The sequence below is a fragment of the Eutrigla gurnardus genome, assembly GCF_963514095.1.
Source record: "Eutrigla gurnardus genome assembly, chromosome: 10".
NCBI lineage: Eukaryota > Metazoa > Chordata > Actinopteri > Perciformes > Triglidae > Eutrigla > Eutrigla gurnardus.
The window spans coordinates 4,430,699-4,455,280 of record NC_139924.1 but is presented as its reverse complement, the minus strand read 5'-3'; the positions used below and the strand labels follow the sequence as shown (position 1 = coordinate 4,455,280).

The 24,582-nt window shown below is 41.4% G+C and overlaps 1 protein-coding gene across 2 annotated transcripts; it reads left to right on the top strand.

Moving 5' to 3' along the window:
• Positions 1-833: 833 nt before the first annotated feature.
• LOC311020273 (uncharacterized protein) lies at positions 834-14,393 on the top strand. 2 transcript variants are annotated; one of them, XM_084020235.1, is made up of 17 exons: positions 834-1,198; positions 3,315-3,346; positions 5,557-5,589; positions 5,790-5,858; positions 6,448-6,477; positions 6,587-6,622; positions 7,092-7,133; positions 7,229-7,278; positions 7,456-7,508; positions 7,575-7,801; positions 8,835-9,085; positions 10,168-10,293; positions 10,872-11,007; positions 11,113-11,160; positions 11,254-11,325; positions 12,130-12,420; positions 13,130-14,393. In XM_084020235.1, exons 1-17 carry the CDS (start codon positions 1,149-1,151, stop codon positions 13,156-13,158), a joined length of 1,575 nt encoding a protein of 524 aa, XP_083876361.1. In that variant the 5' UTR covers positions 834-1,148; the 3' UTR covers positions 13,159-14,393. The 2 variants fall into 2 exon arrangements, with proteins under 2 accessions (XP_083876361.1, XP_083876360.1); XM_084020234.1 differs by having other exon boundaries at positions 6,445-6,477.
• Positions 14,394-24,582: the final 10,189 nt, after the last annotated feature.

Here is a 24,582-nt window from a genome sequence, read left to right as displayed (position 1 = left end):
ATCATAGAGAGCTCTCCCCACCTTTCTTCTCTCTGGTGGACAGTGAGCTCATGCCACAGACGGACACTTTGATTTCCTTTCAATCTAACTTTATTCGACTCTCTGATCAGTCCTCCAGTCAGATACATGAATCTAGTTTGAATGTTTCCTCGGTGCATATATCTTTGGTGGGAGGCATGGTTCTTCTGCTGAGTCGCACCTGTTTTGTTGTCTGATGTGACATCTGCTGGAGTATGCTGGGTAATGCAGCTCTGTAATGTGCATTTTTTTCCCGCTCAAAGTGACCTAGTTGCACTGTGGACTGCTGGCTGCTTCTTTTATGTGGGAGAAAATGAGCAACTAACAAATCCCTCTCAGATGACTGCAAACCTCTTATGTTTGCTGCTTTGGGTAACAAAATAACTTCTTATTGCTTGCTATTTTTTTATACTTTTTTTCCCTCAGTAACCTACTTATAGTTGCTTTAAGGATAAACCTTTGGGTGTATGAAGTAGTAATGCTACAACAAATACAAAAGTGATGTGTGGGATCAAACATTCTAATTGCTTCCACTATTCAGTCTTGTTTTATTTGTTACAGCAAACATCCACATGTCCTTCTCTTTTTGTCGACTGTGAATCATCAACATGACTTCACAAAGCGCTGAAGGCGGGTAACGCTAAAGCCCCGCCCCCACGACCATTTGTGCGCTTTCACGCGCTGCGCTGCCACTGCGCAGCGCCGCCGAACCTGAATGCCGCTGCCGTGCAGCGCAACCGGCGCATCAACGAGCAAGATGACGTGAAGATCCGTGTTTTTGAGCATCCCGCACACAAGCACGGTGTCTGTGAGACGAAACAAAACATCCTCATCATCCCACACCGCAACACGGCTGCTTCTCTTTCAGCAAACTGCCTTTTATTTATTTCTATTTTAAATGAGACTGATAGACCTGTTTTGTTCTATTGAAGACTGGATGCTCCACCAAAAGGGCCAAGTGATAGAATAGTTCATCCACGAGGTTTATTATCGCGCCAGTTCAGCGAGACGCCAGCAGCCGATGATAGCAGCATCACATTGGCTTCCAGGTGCTCGGACGCGCAGCCGCCGCTGCTCGCTGGGGGCGGACAGGGAGCGTAGCGGGGTTTGGCTGCAGGCAGTGTGGGAGGATGGTGGCGGAGATGGCGAGCTGCGCAGCGGCTTCTCAGCTGGAGGACGGGTAAGACCGTTTGCGTTGCTTAACAGACGAGTGTTCACAAACACGACGCCTCCGCGGCGGAGAGGCAGCGCTGCAGCCGCGGTGCTACACACAGGAAGTGGAGCCTTTTGTTGCTGCATGTGCATGTAGAAGAAACAACCAGAAAACAATAAGGATTGCTTCCTTGTTTGTAAAGACGACGAGTTAGATACAAAGTGGAAGCAACGAGCGTCGTGGTGGTCTTTGTTTGTGTTGTGTTGCGCTGCACGCGGCTGTTGTTACGTTGTGATGACTCACACGCAACAATGTAACTGAACCGCAGGTGGACATGAAGAGCAGCTACATCTGTATTTCAAAGTGAATCAACTCGGAAGTCCTCATGGGGAATATTATAGCAGAAAACACGTGTTAATATAGATGTGACCTCATTAATGTAACTTCCTGCCTACAGTTTTTAATTATGGTTGATGATGTAAATGAAACACGCGCCATGTGCCGCACAGATGTTTTACCAGTGCACTGTGGAATCGTTTTATTTATTTATTTTTATTTCAAAGCGATTCACAACCATCTCTTTAGCAGTCGTCCATCATTTCCTGTCAGTTGTATTGTGAGCCACAGACAGGTGGGGTGATACCGGTGACTCATTGTCCCGGATGCTATACCGTGTGGCTGCAGGGTATCACTGTCATGAGGGCTGGAAAAGTCCCCTACTTAACAATAGTGTACAGACTTTTTTTTATGAAATTTGAATTAAATGCCTACTGGGACATTAATTAATTAATTTAAAGGAAGCAGTAGCAGGACACTGTTTTGGGTTTTTTATGCTTATGACCCACTATATTGAAAGCAGTTATATTTATGACTTGATGTAGCTAAGTTCGAGGGCTTTCTCTGTACTTCCGTATAGTAGGCGCAGGCCAACTGCCAACTGACTGTTGTGGCTCTTATCTTGCAACCATACAGACCAACACCCTCACAGACGAGTCTGTTATCATACAAACAGTTAGAGCAGAGACTGAGAACTCACGCAGGGACTTTATTTAGTGTCTGAAAACATGTGAGCGATGAAGAGGCAAACTGTGCTTAGAGGAAGAGATGGTTGCCATGGCAACTAATGAGCCTGGGTGTCATTGTTTTCCAACTGGCAGAGAGAACAGGTTGACCTTGAAGAAGAGAAAGTCGTGTTTCCTGGACAGATGTTTGAAAACAAAGGAAACCACAGTGCCTTATCAGGATTAACAGACGCCATCAAAAATACCACAATTTGTGAGGCTTAATAAACCTAATTTCCTGGTCCATCATTTTGCTTTTGATCACCAAGCTCAGTATTTTTCCAACCGAAGGAGTGAAACGGGAATAGATGCCGGAGAGGATGTGGCCTACTTTTTCATGCCTGCTGGTGGTGAACTTGTTCTTCTTGTGCGGTTGGCTCTCTGCCATGTTGCCTTGCCGATCTCAGGCGTGTTGCCTCTTGTTAAAGCTCAGACTGCATCAAACAGGTTGCACCAGTCGTCTCCTCAAAGACTTGAACATGTCTCGCTGTTTGTTTGATATGCTGGATTCCTGCACATATTGAAAGATATTCAGAGCCAAGAGTCATGAGAAACTGGTATTGATGTCTGCTGTGCAGGACTGGGCGATATACTTGAAATTAATGTCACATAATTGTTAAGAATTTAGTTTTAATACAAATATGGCAAAATATTCAAAAAATTGGTCCCACTGTTTTTGCTTTTTTTTTTGACACGAGTAAACAAACATGAGCATGAATTGTCCGACCCCATGTTTTAGCCAGTGTCGTTCCATGGCTGCTTTCCTGTACTATCAACACTACCCTCAAAGTGTGTCGGCGTGGGAGTCTGGGCGGAAAGGTCAATCTATCATTCAACAGGCTGTGTTGGGGTCAGATGTGTTAAAAAGTGAGATGCAGGCTGTGTGATTACATTTCCTGTTTTATTTTTTTTGTCTTCCTATTCAAAAGCAGAAGTGGTGTAAAAGAGCCTGCAGCTGCAAGATTTTAAGAGCTCGCACTTTCAACCTCTAAATCCTCCCATGATTGTCATCACAACTCCCAGACGTCCCCGACATGAGTGTAATTTAAATGTGTCTGAATGTTATCTCCTCTGCCCTACAGAGACGGCGATATCCCGGCGCTTGAAAGCAAAGGTAAACATGAACCCATTTTCATTCCTTCCCTCACTTTCATTTCACTTTCTCCCACATGAAGATACAGTCATTGTGCTATTTCTCTCCTCTGGCTCCTTTTTAATATTTCAAAGGCCTGCATCCTCATCTATTATTTGTCACTACTTGGTTTCCTTGATTTCTTTATCCCTCCACATTAGGGGTGTGAATCTTTGGCTTCACTTCGATTCGATCAACAATACAGTAGTTGGCGATTCGATTCTGTAAACCACGATTCGATTCAGTAACTTGGAACCAAAATTCTACATCCATGAAATAAACATGCAATAATGTGAGTGAGACTATCGGTATTCTTCTGAAAGGTGAAAAAATAAACAGACCACAGAATTACTTATTAAACATATTTATTCTATAAAACAGTAGTCCTGCATCATATTTTATGCTGAATACAAAAATGTAATGCTCAGTTATTTTTAACATGTTTCAATAGACTACATGCTGGCAGGGGAGAGAGTGTCTTAAACATTAATCATAATTAAGAATAACGATTCATCCGATTAAACAAATTCATATCGATTATTGGTGAAGCCAAACGATTCATTCTATTTATTTATTTTAGCAGATCGAATTAGTAGAATTGGTAGGACTTACAATCCATTAATCGATTCATCAAATGAATCGTTACACCTCTACTCCACATCTTTCGCTCATTTGACTGTTTGGCCTCCCTGATTTAAATATAATTTGCCTTTAAGGGCAGCAGGATCCTCTGATCACACGGCATTTTGCATTTGCTATTTTTAATACTGCACACCAGTACACAAAATTATTTATATTTGCTTTCTCTAATATTAGCTTTTTTAAGCTTGTGAGTTGCCAAATAATGTTTGCCACTCTAGGCCTCAAATGAATAATCAAATTAAATTGAAAAAAAATGATACATAATAATGATAGATTGTCATATGCAACCGCTGAGGATTAGGAATGCAGTGAATGCCTTTTCTCTCCTGAAACCGATTATAACACATCAACTCCATACATATTACCCATAAGCCTCTACTTTTAAAACACTGTGTGGATCTTTGGGGGTTTTTTTTATGTAAGGCAGCGTGAGGCATTTATGTGGTGAAAGAGAATTATGTTGGTGGCCTGCCGTGTCTTAATGAATATGAGCTTTATGCTGTTTATTTTCTAGACCAGCAGATGGCAGGCAACACCCATGAAAGCAGCCAAACCACTGAAGCTGTAAACAATGTGTCTGTATGTGTGTTTGGACGTGCATGTGTATCAGTGTTTTATCTCCACCGTGTTTGTCAGTCTGATGAAGGCAGTTTGGCTGTAGGAGGCATATGAGGAAAGGAGAGAGAGATGGAGGCGGGAGAGTGCAGGGAGAGGTGAAGCAGGCTGAGCCGAGTGGAGGTGAGAGATTGATGAGGGAGGTGTTGTGAGTGAAGCAGCGATGGCAGCATCAGCTTGTTGGTCTAAGATAAAACTCTGCGGGTCAGAGAGGATGGGCTCCATCCATTAGCCGGCCAGGCAACCAGCCAGATGGGCCAGTCCACGGACATTCACTGCTGCTGGGAAGAGAGCAGCCAGAATGTTAATGCATGGCACTTATCGCAGGCTTCTTCGCAGGGTGCCACAGTTCAGCTGCTGAGGAGTGATGGATGTGTAAATGCTGGTGGTGTAAATCAGACATGCGGAGGGCCTTTTTGATGAAACACACAAACATAACAGCAAACTTAAAGTGGAGTCTCTCACTGGGGCTGCACCTTTTAAACTGAAGACTTTAGGGCGTGTGGCTGCCTGAGGTTTCCTGTGTTACAGTTTGGTGCGTGAGAAAGTGAAGATGCAGAATACTTATAACACTATGCTTTTCCCATATACAGTGATAAATTAGTCAGCAGACATGACTTGTGAAAGATAAAGGCTTTGCATATTATTACTGTTTGTTTCTGTTTTTACTGCACAGTTATGTTTCCGGGTCATCGGAAAATAATTTTTTTTATACTAAAAATAGTAAAATAATTATACTAAAAATAATACTTTATACGTTATACTAATCAAGGAATGATGATTATGCTATAAAACCTTTAAATGTGGTGAAATTCCCATAAAGATGATGATGAAATGGTTAACAACAATGTTTATGTAGTAATAGACTAACGAGATGGGAATTTACAACGACTCCCCTCACAGTTTGCACTGACCAAACAAACTGTCTGTTTCAGACAACCTGACAGAAAGTGACAGCAGCAGTTCAGGTAAGCACAAATACCACACCACAAACATTCAACTCATCTGTTCTTTTCACAACCCCACTGAAAAAACTGCATTTGTTCTGACATTTATTTAATCCCTTTTTTAACACACAGTACTTTTTCTTTCTCAGCGTGAATCCATCATGCGTTCAGTGCAAAGCTCCGTGTCATGTCCCTTTACAGTATATTGATTTATCCAACAGACACAGGAGCGTCCACTGAGGAGAGCTCAGGGGAGGAAGAGGAAGATGAAGAGGAGGATGAGGATTCTGGTGAGAGATGTACTTTAAACTGCTCTATCACAGATCATACCTGAAAGGAAGAGTGCAACCTTTTGTGAAATTTGAGCACTATTGCCATCTTGTCATTACCACAAGGTTGCCAGGCAACCATGGGAGGCTTCATGACCAAACAACATATAACAAGTTAATTATTGAGCCATAAAGGCGCTGGAAGATTTAGTTACCATTTGAGGCTAGCTGTTCCCTCCAGTATTTACCATGCAGACATGAGTGGTGGTCTTCTCTTCCATATCAGCAAGAAAGCATATATGAATATTTTTCAAAATGTCAAATTATTGATTTATTTCTTAGTTTATTTGTCAGAGACAGTGAAAAAAAGTAGTTTCTTTGAGCACATAATAGTCACATTCTCATCATACACGTGACATGATCATATAAAATTACAATATTTACCTGACTGGTTCTTATTTGTTGCATACTTGTATGTGCATCATTTCATGGGTGTGTGTGTGTGCGTGTGCAGGCGTTGAGTGTGTATGTATGTTTCTCCATGAATGTGTGATCCTTCTCTTAATTTCTCTGTTTCTCTTCTTCCCCGTATTTGGACTGTCGCCAGAAGGCGGTGCTGAGAAGGATCGAGGAAAGGAAGGTAAGAACCAACATCCTTTTATCAATCCTAGAAAATCTTTGTAGCTCAAGGATTTAACAAGGTTAAGAGTGAATGGGGATAAAGTCGATCTTCTTTATGTTCTTTGCAGACAACGAAGAGGCCGAGGCAGAGGTCACTGAAAAAGGTGCGTCATTTCATGAAAGACCATCTACAAAATACCAATATCTAAGTTATAATATATAATAAGTTATACTAAGTTCTAACTTGTTTTCTTGTTTACCTCCCCCATGCCAGCTTGTTCTCGTAGTTGCCATGGTTTTAGTGGCAACTCAGCAGACTAAAGCCACAGCCGCATCTTTTGGGCAGCCATACTATATAATTATTCCACAAAATGTCAGACTGCTGGCTTTTTTTTGGAACACACAAAGTGTAACGGATTCCCTTCTTTTGCTCTCAACCAAAATAGTGGCCGGCATTTGAACAGTTTGTCTAGATTCAGTTTGGCTGAAGCGGCATGTAAAGAGTGTCTAGCTGCCGTACTGTGACATAGCAGGATCGGCAGGGGGGACAAAACGTTGACAATTCAATGTGAAGATAAGCTCACGACCTTCTCTTGCGCCGTGCTGAACTTATTACTATTATTTCCCCCCTAGATTCAGTCCCTGGACCTGAAGCAGCTGTTTCAAATGGGATCGGTAGGCAGATGACACCTGATGTTACAGCACAATGAATATTCTGGAGATAATGTCACGTCTACTGTAGCCATTTTTTTTGTCATATTTCCTTACAGATGAGATGCACTTCAAATTTTGCTGTGAAAAATGCAAAGCCATCCAGCAGGTGAGCTCAGCACCATTGACAAATGAGCTGATTTTAAATGTCTTATTGTTTATTTTCATGCTTGATTATATTTTATATTTTTCTGATATAGGGTGGACCTTGTATACGCCTTTTAAAAACACTATGTTTTTGTAATCATCCACTGAAATAAACGTATTGTGCTTGTTTATTTGACAGAGTCATGGCAATGAGCTTGTTACCCCCAGGAGGATCTCTAAAGGACGATTACAGTGAGTGTGACAGCGTGTCTGTTTGCCTCTTTGTGTGCAGCATCACTGACTGTGGGTGTCTTTCAGGGTACAGCTGGAAGCGGAGGGCACATACCAGTGCTCTGTCACCGGCCTGGTGTTTGAAGCATCGGAGAGGGTCCTCGTACGGTACTCGGTCTTGTCCTGGTCCAAGTTCGGCGCGTTCCTCCGGGACTCCTGGAAGTTTGCTGGACCCATTTTCAACGTGGACACAGTCGATAAGGACGCGTCTGTCCTCACCTCCATCCAGTTCCCTCACTCCGTCTGCCTTGCCGGTGAGAGTAAAAATCATAACTATTATCCTGGCCTCCTGTGCTGACTCCATGCACTGTAATTCTTGATTAGTTATGACTAGGGCCGGGTCTCAATTAAAAAAAAAAAATCTATTTAATTAGAGGCTTTGTAAATAATTAATCGAAATTAATCGCATTTAATCGCATATAAATATTTGACCTGAGAACAGTGAGAAGTAATTTTTTTCACATGGATTTTTAGTATACCATTGAATAATGACTGAATACATAAGCTTAAGCAACAAAATATTGTTTATTTCTGTTTAACCAAGTCCAACAGACCAGTGCAATTTTTGTCATTAAGGTAGCAATAGCATATTTAGAAATATAGTACATTTCAGAAATTCAGGTAGCTTATAGGTCGGTAGACCTTCTGTAAACTATAACACTTTGTTTTTTTTAAGTAAAACACAATACTTTCAAGTAGCCTACATTCAGAACATTGGAAACCCTGACTATTAGAAAACATCTCTCTGTTGGCGAGGGTTAACCCTCTGACGCTAGCTACCACGCTAGCGTCCACGCTAGCTGCTGTTTTGCATTGAGGTGATACTTGAGGCTCGATGTGCTGCGGTGATATGCGAATTCCTTGTTGCATAGCTTTCACACAACCATGCTCTTATCGACGCTTAAATCCAAACAAAATGTCCCATCCACGGGGCCAACCAAAGCGGTCTCATCAGCTTCTTCGTTCATGTTCACTGTGGTTTTCTGAAGTCATGAACGCTAGTTGGTGCTCCAGTATAATCGGTCCGCCTGAAACTCATCCAGTGAGAAACGTTCTGCGGTGCAAAAATAAGTGCGATTAAAATGCGGCAATTTTTTTAACGCGTTAATGTTTGTGTAATTAATTAATCTTAATTAATGCGTTAAAGTCCCGGCCCTAATTATGACCCATCTGAAGGCCCTTAGATGAAATAATTCAATTTAGTGAGTATAGTAATCTTTTATCTACCATTTAAAGCTGCTCTGGGTGAAACATAAAATCTCCTACTTCCCTATTGTCGTCCCACAGATCCAGATAATGAGATGACATTCAGCGTGCTGCACATAAAGGACAACCGTCCGCTCATCGAGCCGACGGTGGACCACTCAGGTAGCCACGTCAAGTGGAATGTGACATCCCTGTCACCCGTGGGCCCCATCTTCACCACGAGCCAATCCGTAGAGCACCATGGGGTGGTGCTGGTCTACAAGCAGTTGTGCAGTGACAACAACTACAGCTTCCACATCTACCTGGCCACCAACAGCTCCTCTGACATCAAGGTAAGCATGGTGGACGACTGTATGTGAAACCAATCTCTTCTCTGTGATGACGGGTGGACAGTTTTCCTACTTTACTTGCAGTTTAAAACCTCCTGTAGTTGCACTTTATCCATGCCTGGCAGTTTTACATGTCAGTATATTATGATTGGAAAAAAGAGTCTTTGATATTTCAGTCTACTCCTTGACATTTCTATATGACTTCCTGAACTACTGCACGAGATTATGGTCTTAATGTCTAAATACATGGTAGTTATATGTTTCACACTGAATTTCAGTACTTAATTGTGTTTCTTTCACACAATAAAACCATTTAAGATCCATTTTTAAGATGTGCTTTGGCAAAGAAGTTTTGATTTTCTGAGATGCTTTCAGTTTTTCCACTCGATGATTTTATTGAATGTTAATCACTATTCATCCTGCCTGCCAAACTGCAAGGATGTGATTATGTCTTGTTATCCTGCTGTCCTGCACACATTTTTAAAAATACAGACCACCCAGATTTCCAGGTTATGAGGCCATGCTGCATATTGCAATGTACAATATTATATTGTTGAGAAGGTTAAGTGATCATTGAGTCTCTGGGTAACGCTCTCATATATACAGTATTATTCTGATTTCCGGTGGTTTGTATCGGAATGGTAATGATGCCACTGGCGTGTGTATTACTGGCAGTGTACCATGTAATTCTGACCGCTATATGTCAATATTGTCATCATTTATTAGCCATCTTCTAATACTGTACTGCTGAGGTCACTCGAAAGTGTGTTTGCGGTCGTGTGTGAGCATGTGTGTTTGAGAGGGTGCAGCTGGTCAATAATCACACCTCGTTTATTGTAACCCACAAAAATGTAAATTCCTTAAAATATAGTGATTTGTGTTTTTCCCCCAATCTGATGCATTGTTCCTTCGCTACACACAATGTTGCTCTGTCCACCGGTCACTGACCAGGGCTTTCAGTTTTTCCACGCTTTCCATGCTGACTATGGAATATGTGTTTTATGTAATGTTAATTACCATTCAGACTCGAGATGTGGCTCATCCTCTGCTTTGTTTTGTCTCCCTGCTGTCCTGATGTAAACCAGGATATAGGCAAACAGGTGCGAGGCTACAAGAATCGCTACAGTCGCATAGAGAAGCCTCCCACGTGTAAACTGGACGAGGGGACGTATCGTCTCCTGAGTGAGCCGGAGGGAGAGATCAAACCTCAGGTGTGTCTCTGTGTAAATACACCTGTGGAGGGCTGTCACAACATCACATATTCACTCCTCAATCAAAAGAATTCATGATAACAATTAGACATCTGTTTTTTCATACCTTCATTCCTTGCTGACTTGTATGTCACTTCAATTTGCTTTTTTTCCCAAAGTAAAATTAACCAAAACCTACATCCCTTCTTTAAACTATAAGCTTTTTAAGGCAGCAAAAGATGGCAATGCTGCCTGTTGTGCTTTAGAGATGACCTCTGGTGGTGCATGCTGTGTACTACAACACATCACATCAATACAGCATCATAGAAAGCACAGTGTCTGTATTTATGACCGTCTTGAAAATGATCACCCTCTTGATTTCTAAATATATATATATATCTATGTTATGTGATAAAAAGTCACGGTAAGTCATAGTGACATTAAAGTCACTCTAGTATGTCAAAAAGTCATAGTGTGTCTTCTACACTTGATAGTGTGAAAAGTCTTAATAGTGTCATAATGGTCAGTACATTTTAAAAAAGCACATTACGCATTATTATGGCATAAAATCATGGTATAGTATATGTGTCTCTGTGCAGGATTTGAAGTTCACCCTTGCTGTGACCAAGATGAAAGGCTACTTTGAAGCTTTCTTTGAGCAGCCTCCTCCCTTTAAACTGTCTCTCATAGAGATTAACACCGAGGAGACCGTATGGTCCGGCACCATCAGAGAAGGTACCGGTTCATTTAGTCTCACACATCTGCTGATTGGTAGGTGTAAATTGGTTTCTACTCCAGAGTGGGGATGACTCTCCTTTTCTCTCTCCTCCACACTACAAGGTGACTGCGTTGATAATACAGAAAAGAAGCCAAGGAAAAGGACGAGCAGTAAGCTTCTCTTTCGTTTCTTGTTTTTAGATCCATCGCAACATGCTTTCAGCATCTGCAGGTTCATTTGCATCATATCTCTCTCTCTTATAGGCCGACAGAGGAGCAGCAGCCCGTCAGAAGAGGAGACGGCCTGTAAAAGGCCTCGATGGCATGACGAGTCAGGTGACTTTTCATGTCTTTAACTAACTTAAAGCACACGTTTGTTTTGGCTCAATCAAATCAACAGCAACCAGTCAACACCTGGACTATTTTTAAAGTCCCAGTCGGCAAGTCTGGCGGATCGAGGGCACTCTGTCAGATTTTGATTGTTTACAACTCTCACGCTCCTCCCCCATGACCACCGAGCTCCTCCCCCTCGACTTCGTGCCCTTTGAAATCCCTTAGATCATGCCACCTTTGAAACGCAGGTCCGATGTTGGCTCTGGTTTTATCACGGGCACCGTCGCGATCTTTCTTTTTTTCCTTCTTTTCCACCGGTGTTTTCTTTTCCTTGGTTGTTTTGATTTGATTTGATTTGATTTGATTTTTATTTGAAAGGGACCATGTGCAATTAAAAACATAAATCTAAACATTTGATGCATTGCACCAGAGTTAGCCTTAGGCTAATTTGCATCTGCAGTCCCCAGTTTGGACCTCCTTGTTTCGGTTTTTAATGAGGAATTAGAAGCTTGTTGCTACTTCCCTCCACCTCCCCCCTGTGATAGTGGTACGACCCGAGGGGGGAGGGGCTCTGGGTGTGCATGAACACAGCCCTGCGTGCTGATTGGACAGGATTATTTGTTTTGCAAAACAAACAACAGGCTCTCCATGCACATAGAGGCACGCTTTTTTTTCTAAAACCGGATGATTTATGTTGTTCTATCGGAGCATAGTGTTGGCTTCAGTGAATATGATCAAACAATTGTTGCCGACTGGGACAGAAGTCTGAAATTATACTGACATAAATTACTTATGTGTTTTTTCCAGATGGAATAAAAACAGGGATGACTTTGGGCCAGGACATGTCGGAGAAGCAGCTACTGCAGGTGGCCAAGCGGCTCGGGAAGGAGTGGAAGCAGGTGGCCATCTATCTAGACCTGAACTCCAGGGAGCTGGATGACATCCAGGCGGCAGAGAAAGATGTGACCATGCAGAAGCTAAAGATGTTGATAGAATGGAAGAGCAAAAGGCGGCAGGGAGAGGCCACGGCGTACCACTTGTGGAAAAGTGTGGAGGACCTGGATGACTTGCCAAATGAGGTCCATCAGACGCTGCAAGGTAATAAATTGCAAACATGCATATAAACATAATCTCTTAGATATAATAAAGATGGATAACCACCCTTTGATGGTTCGGAGTAAAATGCACCCTAGGTCATTTCCACCATGACATCCAGCCAAATACCCCCTCAGAAACATTTTTAGCGATGGTCAGCATTGGTCAAGATAGGGCTATCAGCCGAATGGCTTTGTACTAGCGTGATGGTACATCTTGTATATCTCGTAAATTACCCCACTAATAATGTATGGAATGTTACCAAACTTCTGCAGTAGTACACACAAAACGAGGCATTTGAAATTTTGTAAGTACACCAGGAGTTTATTTAAAAGAACACTTGCCTGATAGCTTCTATCCTCGGCTGCTAATGCTAGCGCTGCGTCGACGCTACTTCCGTGTTTACCAAGCTGTTTCCGTGATGCAAGTTTCACGCAAGAGTATGAGAAAGTTTTGCTGAATATTTATAAATGCTTGTATTATCAGGTCTGCAATCTGAAGACCTCTTGTTATGAAACAAAATCAAAAGTTGTTAGAGCTTCAGTGTAGATTTTCCCATCCACTACAGACTTCATTGGAAACCATGGATGCACTCAGCAGGGAGTTCCTCCTTCATTCTTCGTTTTGACCTCCCCCGACACTGTAGCTCCCTCCTCTTTCAGAACTCATGACACATCTGTTGCAGACTCTCTTCTTTGTTTTTTTTTTTCAGACATGATGAACAATCGAGCAGCTAAGTGAAAACAATTGGACATGAAAGGACTGTTCCATACTTGTTGTTCCATCATCTGGAAGAAAAATACAATCTCAGGAATACAACAAAGCAGAGGATGGATATGGAACTAACATCAGCTCTTATATCGACTTTCTCTTTTAAATATCCTGAAACTCATTGATGGGTTTTATATCGCCACATTTCATGTAAAGGGACACTGTCTTAACTTAGGCTGGGCATTTTCCCTAATTTTGGTTCAGTAATGAATACAGAATAGACAAACTGTACCGAAAGCTTCCCTTGTGTAGCCAGAATTTTATGCTTAGCATTAGGAGGTTCAAAAATGACCAGTAAAGGGGTCGAGCTCATTGAGGTACAGTATATAGTAGCTAATCATGTAGCCAGTAACATATGTAAATGTAGGTGATGCAGTGTGCGGGGAATGCTACCGGAGAACCTTGTTTCACTTTTAAATGTTATGTTTGTTGGACTTTTATAAAACAATTCCATCACATTCATGTGCATGTGACCGTCCAAAGGGATACAGACTGAAGAACTGAGTTATTTTTTGTCTCATACATTTTTTGTCCTGTTTGTTTTTTTTAACCAACTATTTCAAACCTGTGTAATATTTTAGTGTTTATATCGGTTTGTGTTTTATTTGAAAACTATGTAAATGGAGCTGCAAGAGGTCTTTAATTATGTTTATTTTGTTTAACTTGAATTCTGAATCCATTCCTTCCCACCTGTGACTAGAAGTATATATGTTGTTTCGTATGTGTTACAAAAGTGTACACTTTGGGTGAAAAAAAAAAAGTTTGGATCAAGGGCTGAATTTGACTTTTCTACCTGTGTTCTAAAGCCTTGAAAGATTCATATATTTTCATATGATCTTTTCAAGGCTTATTTTGCAAAAAACAACTACTGTAAGCTGCCTGTGAAAATATTTCAGTTACATTTTTGTCAACATCCAAGTTGTAGCTTTGTTTCTGTTTCACCTATCAACGTTGTTTCCAGACATCTCAACACTACCTGGGGTAAAACGTGGTAATAATGGCATCTGTATTGTTGAATATCTTGTCAATATGTCTGCCAATGAGGTGCAGAAATGTTTACATTCAGAAAACAGGGTTGTTTCCTGATTGTTTCCTAATACAACCTGTTCTTCTTTGCACTTGTTTCTATCATGTCTGGGTCTCCAAAGAATTGTGGAATAACTGAAATTTAATGTTGACTGAATTAAACAAAAGATACATTTTCATTTTTGCCTAGTTTCATTCCAATAATCACTTCCACTTCAACACTTGATACCAAACAAAACTTGAATAAATAAATGATGGGAATGAGGTATGCATGACTTTCTTTGGACATACTATAATCTGACTTTTTTGACACCTAATCCTAATATGACCTTTGTTTAGGGTTAGGGTTGGGGATAGGGTTAGCGTTGGAGTTGGGGTTGAGGATAGGGTTAAAAATATAATACATAGATAAATAAATTAATAGAATAAAAAATCTAAAAGTAAACCATTTTAACAATGTAAAGGACATTTCAAAAGAGAAAAGAGACAGCTGGGGAGAAGTTTGTATGGGGTGGGAGAATTCTGAGTTTTTAACTTTTATTTGTCATTGAGGCCTTTTGGAGTTCAATCAAACTTTATTTATAGAGCACTTTTCATACACCGGGTGTGCAGCACAAAGTGCTTTACACAAGAAAGATAAAAACAATAAAGAAAACCCCTCCCTCCCACCCTCCATACTACATACACGCACATACACACACACACATACACATTTGCACACTCTTACTACTGGCAATAGGGAGACATGGCAAGGCACTGAGGATCGAGGGAGCGCCGTCGTTGGGGCCATCCACGCTGGGAGGAGCCACAGGCCGTGCCACGGGGGGCACCTGTGCCCAGGCCCTCCGACCCTGACAGACAACAGCTGGTCGGGCCGAAGGGATCCAAGGACAGCACCCCCAGCAGCAGCCCGGACTCAGCTCCCAGTGTGGAGGACCCCCCTGAGGAAACTCTGGAGTAAAACCTTAAAAACTAAAAACATACGATAGGATAAGACCCTTAACAAAAGATAAATAAATTGAGTGAACGGTTAAAAGGATAAGAATAGGTAAGATGATAAATAAAATAAAATAGAACCGTAGGTAAATAAAACAAATACAATTATTTAACGTTAAAATCCCCAAGAGGAAGCATGTAAAGATTAAAAAGAAGTGGACCTAAAATTGACCCTTGGGGAACCCCACATCCACTTTCATGGGTTCCTGAGGAACATGTATCCATACTTACATAAAAACATCGTTCTGTGAGATAAGAACAAAACCAGTTGAGGACAAAACCAGAGAGGCCGACCAGATGGCTGAGTCTGTTTAATAAAGTGTGATGGTCTACTGTATCAAAAGCGGCGCTTAGATCCAGTAGAACCAACACTGTGAGCTTTTTGTTATCTAAATTCCATCTGATGTCGTTTAAAATCTTTAAAAGTGCTGTCTCGGTACTGTGGTTTCGCCTAAAACCAGATTGATGTTCCTCCAAGATGTTATTTCTGTTTAAAAAGTCATTAACTTGGTTAAAAAACAGTTTTTCTAAAATTTTACTTAAAAACGGTAAGTTGGATACAGGTCGGTAGTTATTAAAAACGTTGGGATCTAAGTTGCTCTTCTTAAGAAAGGGCTTCACCACCACTGTTTTGAAGGCGGTGTTTAAAAACTGTTCCTCAAAGAATCCATAAAATGATTTTAAGAGTGATGTTGGGATTGGATCTAAAAGGCAAGTTGTTGGATTAACTTGGGAGAATACTTGATCAAGCATCAACCAGGGTAAAACTCTCCAGTGTTTCCTCAGGTATCAGTTCAGGTGTGTTAACAGATAAAACTTGATGGGATAAAAGGCAGGATCTGATGTCCTTGATTTTGGTTCTGAAGTGGTCTGCAAAGTTCTCACAAAGATCATCTGTGGGTGTGTTAAAAACTTCATTAGACTTGACTTCATTAAACCTGTTAAAATATCGAAGGTGGAGAAGAGGAACCGGGGGTTGTTTTTATGGTTGGTGATGAGTTTTGAGAAATGGGAAATTTGTTCCTTTCTGACTGCATTATTGTAGGTTTTGAGTTGTTGACGTAAAATGTCATAGTGGACTGTTGATTTACTTTTTTTCCATCTTCTCTCAGCACTCCTGCATTTTCCTTTTAGTTCACTGATTTAATTGTTTTTTCTCCATGGGGGTATAGGTTTTCTTTTTATTGTTTTTGTTAAAAATGGAGCGACTGAGTCCAGAGTTGACTTCAGTCTACTGTTAAAATGATCAATGATAACATTACAGGGTGCAGGTAAAATTTCAGCAGGAGTGCTCTGTAAAATCCCCATGAAATTTGCAGCCACTTCAGAAGTTAGATAGCGCTTCCTCACTGTTCTCACCGGGGCCCCCCCATGGTTAAAACTGGTATTATGATATTAAAAAACATGCAGTAGTGGTCAGACACAGCCAGGTCGACAACAGAGGACACACCGATTGGACAGGCCATGGGTTATGACCAGGTCCAGGGTGTGTCCTCTGTTGTGAGTCGGCTGCATGACGTGCTGTTTAAAATCGAGAGTTGTTGTGTCCAGCTGTAATATCCAGGTTTTTTCGGCCCTCTTCCTCTGTCCCGTGGTCCAACGGTCATTGTCTGGACATGATGAGATTATTGGTGGGGTGTTGTTGGAAGTGGGTGACTGATGGAGTGGTGAGTTTACCTTCTCCAATATTATAAAGGTGCTGTTGGAAACGGCAGTATGGTGTGTTTGGTTTCTCCTATGTAGTGTTTATTACAGAAGGTTCAGGTGATGTAGATGACGTTACTGGTGTTGTGATTATGTGATTTTTGACTGTGTGGATTGATGATGAATTTCTATTTTTGTAGTGGGTGTTGTATTGAGTGTTGATAGGGGGTTTGTGGTCGATGTATTTGGAGCGGGTGAGGATATTTTGAAGATTTTTTTCCCCCAGTAGGCTGAGATTGTATTGTGGTTGGTGAAGGCCGGATGTTGTGACTGTATGTGCCTGTAATTTTGTTTAATTGTGCGATGTATACCGGTTATTTTGTGGGAGAAGGTGGAGATGAATGGGATGATCTGTATGGGTTCTGATGGGTTAGGGTCAGGTGGTTAAGTGGTTAATTAGAGTCCCACCCTGAACACGTCTGCACTGCAATACTGGCTGCGATTCTGATCGCCATTCCATTTGCACCTATGCATGCACGAGACTTGAGAGGATCCGCCGGAACTCGTCATAAACACGTCAAAGTTCTCACCACGTCAAGTCGGACACAGGTGCACTTCACGGACTTTGCACAAAGAATATGGCCTACCCAGTGGCGCTGGCTTTCTTCGTCGCGGATGAATTCGAGGCATTGGACCTCCCCTTGTTGTTGGAGGCTGAGGAGCAAAGGTGAAGAATTTTCTCACGTGGGAAATTCCATGTGGTAATTCTAACCAACTAGGGCAACGTTGAGGGGAATGTCTTATGTCCGCACTTATGCAGAGGGAGGTACCGTCAAGGTCCTTAGGGTGACGGCTGTCAATGCTTATTGTTGGTTTTATTTATACGGGCCAAATTGTCATCTTATGGGTGTTTATTGATCGGGTGGTCTGGCGGAGATTAGCCGTAGCCCAGCACAGGTAGGCGGCTGCGACACTGCCGTGTGACCGCAGGCACTCCACGACCGCATGTGAGCGAGGGCCCGTCACAACACTGCTTGCAGTTTTAATTATAACTCTGCTTGAGGAGTATCATAGGCATGCTGCCCAATCTGAGCCCCTCTCTCCATGTTTGGCTCCTGAGGATCTGGATTGTTGAATATTGTATTGTCTTCTCCAATGTGATGCAGTGATATTACCATTCAGAGATCAGGCTTGCAGCCTTATACAATAAACCAGTCCTTGTTGGTATCATGTCTGAGTGTCTTTGAAGAATTGTGGAATAATTGCAACAAAGCAAATGTTGACATACAGTTTCTTTTTAATTTATGTCATCCGGTCCATTTTCATTTTATTTTAGTTTCATTCAAAAATCCCTTCCACTTCAGTACATGACAAAAACACTTTAATCAATATATAAATAAATGTAATAAATACATTTCAAATAAATAGTGTTGTGCAGCACAGGAAATGTACAGCACTACTTGGTCAGCAGTTGTAATGATTGTGAATGACCAGAAAGGTTTGTTCAGTTGTGATACATTATAGGAGAAGAGATATGGTGATATCGGTTGGACTGATGGTGATGAAGATTCAGGATGTTTAGCTCCTGTGGTCTCCAGAGGTGATGCAGCCCATCGCTCGGTTGATGGTGATGGTGCAGCGTCCTCCTAAAAGACAACACAAGAGGGGAAACAACATGAGTACTCACGCACCACCTGCCACAAATACAGAACATCTTTATGGTCATGGTTCAGAAAGATTTCATCAGGTGACTTTCAAATGTTATTTCCCGGGAGATTCTCTCTCACTATTTCTGTCTTTAAATCATGACTGTGTTTTTACCCCGACCACACATGCCTGATGAACACACCTTCCTCGGGCTCTCTATTATTCCCAGAGTTGGACTCAGAAGAGCAACTTCTTCCTCAGCACTTCTGAGTCGGGATTTGAGGTAGGACTGAACAACAGCAGCATAGTGGGCCAAGTCCTTCATGATGACATTCACTCGGTCAAGACAAACAAGAAAAATCTCCCATCAGTCATCTGTCTGCTTTTGAGTAAAACTGACAAAATGAGAAGAATACGTGATTCAATGGATGTACGGTGTAAAAAATCCTGATAACAAATGTAAAGCTGTACCTAAGTAAAGCAAATACTGGATGTCAAATGGCTATCTCTGATCAGTTAAAAAAAAGCATTTCAAAATAAATATGAACTGAAACATACCTCACTGAAAGATGAATTTCTTTGCACCATGCAGCCTGAGTTGTGTGGGGTGAAAACATGTACTGTCCTGTCAGGTGCCCATAAGCATCTTGAGAGACGTGATAATATGAATACGACATGGAATAAATAGCTCGTGAAGGGTACTGTCAGACAGTGAGCAACGACAGCTGCTTTTAATTGAGTTCATGTGCGAGAAGCTTGATTCACATGTGTATGTTGAGCCAAACATGCTTAGCACAAAGACTGCTACTCTCTTGACATTAGGGAACTGATGTGGGTTGACATCAGTCCAAAACCTGGTAGGCCCGTTAGAGTGCAGCTCCTATGCCATGGTTAAGGATGACCGCATGTCCACAAGTTCAAGAATGAATTTCCCCTCGTCAATGGAAGTGGCCAGTTCCTTTGCTTTGGCGGATAAGGACCCTTCTATTGCGACAGTAAACGGGCAACGAGACAGGGGAAGACACAGACTATATAGACATCAGGGAGGGGATCACAGGTTACAACAATCAGGGATTAGGGATGACGTCAGACAGGAGACACATGAGGAAGGGCAAGTGACCTGAAACGAGAGGAGAGTTACTTTTCAAAATAAAACATAAAACCCAAGACAGGACACCTATCACCGCTGTGTGACACACACGTGTATATATACACGCACATATATAGTCATGTAAAGCTACTACCAGTCTTAAAGCTGGAGTGAAGTGCCTCGTATAATATGAAACCGAAGTAATCCATTGATACCAGCCTTGTCATGGAAGGGGGCTTAATAATGCCCCTTTTTCCCCATTTCATAATGCTTAATTCTACTTCATACAACATTGACAATATTAAACGGTTAAAGAGACAGTGTGCAGGAATTACTGCCATCTAGTGGTGAATTTATATTTTGCATTCAGACGAATAGTGCTCTCAAAACAAAAATTATTCTCACACTGAAAAGGCGTTAAATGCACATAAACACACATTGAAATATTGTCTAACTCGGATGCTGATTTGAGAGGAGAGACATTGCTTCTCCTTCCAACCAGCTTCATCTGATACCAATATTGCTGTGGATTTTCAATTGATGTTTACATTCTCCTCCAACAGGCTATTCCCAAATAAAGATACAAACGAGACAAAACTGAAATACAGAACAGGATTAGCGCCCCTAAGTCCGACGTGGGAGAAAATAGCGTTTCACAACAATCAGGTGAAGTTGAATTAATTAAGTTTAAAGGCGCCATACGTAAGAATGTGGCCAAAAACGGTATGACACTCAAATTCAAAACACTGCAGCGAGTCGTATCCGCCTCCCCCTCCACCCCCTCCCCTCCAGACTCGAGGTTGCCAGAGCTGTTGGCGTATCCTCCGTCAGCAAGCTGGACGGCGGCCGGACAGCCGGATGCCCGTAACAGGACAGTGCTAATGATGCTAGCGTTAGCTGTGCTGCTAACATTTGTTTCTATGATCGAAATGAATAACGTTGTTCATGGACGTCAGAACTATTTTCTGAGAGGGGGGGCGGGATTTTTGTTGGGAGGGTCGGGAGAGAGACGCACACAATGATTAAGTGGATAAACGGTCCGTGTAGGCTACGTTGCTGACATCCGACTTTCGTTTTGAAGTCAACAATCGCAAAACGGATAACGAGTCGTTTCCCGTTTTTCGCTTCAAAATAAAAGAACGAAAAACGACTTGTATCCCGTTATTCGTTTTAAAAATGGAGAAACGGAAAACGACTCGTTAACTGATATTAGATATTGTGTTGATGAATGGGATTCGGGGATGAAATAACAGTGCCATTTTTTATTCCAGATGTTGCCGTAGGCTAAGTCTTTTTTACCCGGAAGGCGCTGTTATGACCAGTGTTGGGACTAACGCGTTTTTAGTAACGCGTTACAGTAACTACGTTACTTTTGCGGTAACGAGCACTGTAACTAATTACTTTGTCAAAATCAGTAACGCGTTTATCATTACTGCGATTTAAACAGGCTCGTTACTCGTTAATTCACGTGCATAACTGAGGACTACAGATTCCGTGGTGGACGTGAAGCGGACATGAGTAAATTAGTGAAAACAACAATGGCGGCAATCAACGACAGTCCAGGCGTTGGATTTCTCTCGTGGAAATATGCACATTATTTTTCCTTTCTGACGGTAAAAGACAAGAGGAATATTTTGGTGACCTGTCATCTATGTGGAGGTTCGAAAACTCTAGCCACATCATGTCACTCACTCTATTTTGGGAGATTTTATCCTCTGTGGAGTCCTCTGGAAATCTGCTGTGGTCCTCTGAGTTCTTCTTCCTGCATCTGTTGGCATCCTCTCTAGATTAATAAAGCACAAGTTACAGTTAAATCAAACCTTACTTGATCATTTGATCACAGTACAGCCAGTAAAACACATTGAAAAGTGTTGCTCATTCATCACCTGTTGGGATATTTTATCCACTCTGGAGTCTTCTGGAAATCTGCTGTGGTCCTCTGAGGTCTTCTTCCTACATCTGTTGGCATCCTCTCTAGATTAATAAAGCACAAGTTACAGTTAAATCAAACCTTACTTGATCATTTGATCACACTACAGTCAGTAAAACACATTGAAAAGTGTTGCTCATTCATCATCTGTTGGGATATTATATCCTTTGTGGAGTCCTCTGGAAATCTGCTGTGGTCCTCTGGAGTTCTTCTTCCTGCATCTGTTGGCATCCTCTCTAGATTAATAAAGCACAAGTTACAGTTAAATCAAATCTTACTTGATCATTTGATCACACTACAGTCAGTAAAACACATTGAAAATTGTTGCTCATTCATCATCTGTTGGGATATTTCATCCTCTCTGGAGTCTTCTGGAAATCTGCTGTGGTCCTCTGGAGGTCTTCTTCCTGCATCTGTTGACATCCACTCTAGTGTTGCTCACTCTCTCTCGTGTTGCTCACTCATTATCTGTTGGGAGATTTTATCCTCTGTGGAGTCCTCTGGAAATCTGCTGTGGTCCTCTGGAGGTATTCTTCCTGCATCTGTTGGCATCCTCTCTAGATTAATAAAGCACAAGTTACAGTTAAATCAAACCTGACTTGATCATTTGATCACACTACAGTCAGTAAAACAAATTGAAAAGTGTTGCTCATTCATCATCTGTTGGGATATTTTACCCTCTCTGGAGTCTTCTGGAAATCTGCTGTGGTCCTCTAGAAGTCTTCTTCCTGCATCTGTTGGCATCCTCTCTAGATTAATAAAGCACAAGTTACAGTTAAATCAAACCTTACTTGACCATTTGATCACAGTACAGCCAGTAAAACACATTGAAAAGTGTTGCTCATTCATCACCTGTTGGGATATTTTATTCACTCTGGAGTCTTCTGGAAATCTGCTGTTGTCCTTTAGAGGTCTTCTTCCTACATCTGTTGGCATCCTCTCTAGATTAATAAAGCACAAGTTACAGTTAAATCAAACCTTACTTGATCATTTGATCACATTACAGCCAGTAAAACACATTGAAAAGTGTTGCTCATTCATCATCTGTTGGGATATTATATCCTTTGTGGAGTCTTCTGGATATCTGCTGTGGTCCTCTGGAGGTCTTCTTCCTGCATCTGTTGGCATCCTCTCTAGATTAATAAAGCACAAGTTACAGTTAAATCAAACCTTACTTGATCATTTGATCACATTACCGCCAGTAAAACACATTGAAAAGTGTTGCTCATTCATCATCTGTTGGGATATTTTATCCTCTCTGGAGTCTTCTGAAAATCTGCTGTGGTCCTCTGGAGGTCTTCTTCCTGCATCTGTTGGCATCCTCTCTAGATTAATAAAGCACAAGTTACAGTTAAATCAAACCTTACTTGACCATTTGATCACAGTAAAGCCAGTAAAACACATTGAAAAGTGTTGCTCATTCATCACCTGTTGGGATATTTTATCAACTCTGGAGTCTTCTGGAAATCTGCTGTGGTCCTCTGGAGGTCTTCTTCCTGCATCTGTTGGCATCCTCTCTAGATTAATAAAGCACAAGTTACAGTTAAATCAAACCTTACTTGATCATTTGATCACACTATAGTCAGTAAAACACATTGAAAAGTGTTGCTCATTCATCATCTGTTGGGATATTTTATCATCTCTGGAGTCTTCTGGAAATCTGCTGTGGTCCTCTGGAGGTCTTCTTCCTGCATCTGTTGGCATCCTCTCTAGATTAATAAAGCACAAGTTACAGTTAAATCAAACCTTACTTGATCATTTGATCACACTACAGTCAGTAAAACACATTGAAAAGTGTTGCTCATTCATCATCTGTTGGGATATTTTATCCTCTCTGGAGTCTTCTGGAAATCTGCTGTGGTCCTCTGGAAGTCTTCTTCCTGCATCTGTTGGCATCCTCTCTAGATTAATAAAGCACAAGTTACAGTTAAATCAAACCTTACTTGATCATTTGATCACAGTACAGCCAGTAAAACACATTGAAAAGTGTTGCTCATTCATCACCTGTTGGGATATTTTATCCACTCTGTAGTCTTCTGGAAATCTGCTGTGGTCCTCTGGAGGTCTTCTTCCTGCATCTGTTGGCATCCTCTCTAGATTAATAAAGCACAAGTTACAGTTAAATCCAACTTTACTTGATCATTTGATCACACTACAGTCAGTAAAACACATTGAAAAGTGTTGCTCATTCCTCATCTGTTGGGATATTATATCCTTTGTGGAGTCTTCTGGAAATCTGCTGTGGTCCTCTGGAGGTCTTCTTCCTGCATCTGTTGGCATCCTCTCTAGATTAATAAAGCACAAGTTACAGTTAAATCAAACCTTACTTGACCATTTGATCACAGTACAGCCAGTAAAACACATTGAAAAGTGTTGCTCATTCATCACCTGTTGGGATATTTTATCCACTCTGTAGTCTTCTGGAAATCTGCTGTGGTCCTCTGGAGGTCTTCTTCCTGCATCTGTTGGCATCCTCTCTAGATTAATAAAGCACAAGTTACAGTTAAATCAAACCTTACTTGATCATTTGATCACACTACAGTCAGTAAAACACATTGAAAAGTGTTGCTCATTCATCATCTGTTGGGATATTTTATCCTCTCTGGAGTCTTCTGGAAATCTGCTGTGGTCCTCTGGAGGTCTTCTTCCTGCATCTGTTGGCATCCTCTCTAGATTAATAAAGCACAAGTTACAGTTAAATCCAACCTTACTTGATCATTTGATCACACTACATTCAGTAAAACACATTGAAAAGTGTTGCTCATTCCTCATCTGTTGGGATATTATATCCTTTGTGGAGTTTTCTGAAAATCTGCTGTGGTCATCTGGAGGTCTTCTTCCTGCATCTGTTGGCATCCTCTCTAGATTAATAAAGCACAAGTTACAGTTAAATCAAACCTTACTTGATCATTTGATCACACTACAGTCAGTAAAACACATTGAAAAGTGTTGCTCATTCCTCATCTGTTGGGATATTTTATCCACTCTGTAGTCTTCTGGAAATCTGCTGTGGTCCTCTGGAGGTCTTCTTCCTGCATCTGTTGGCATCCTCTCTAGATTA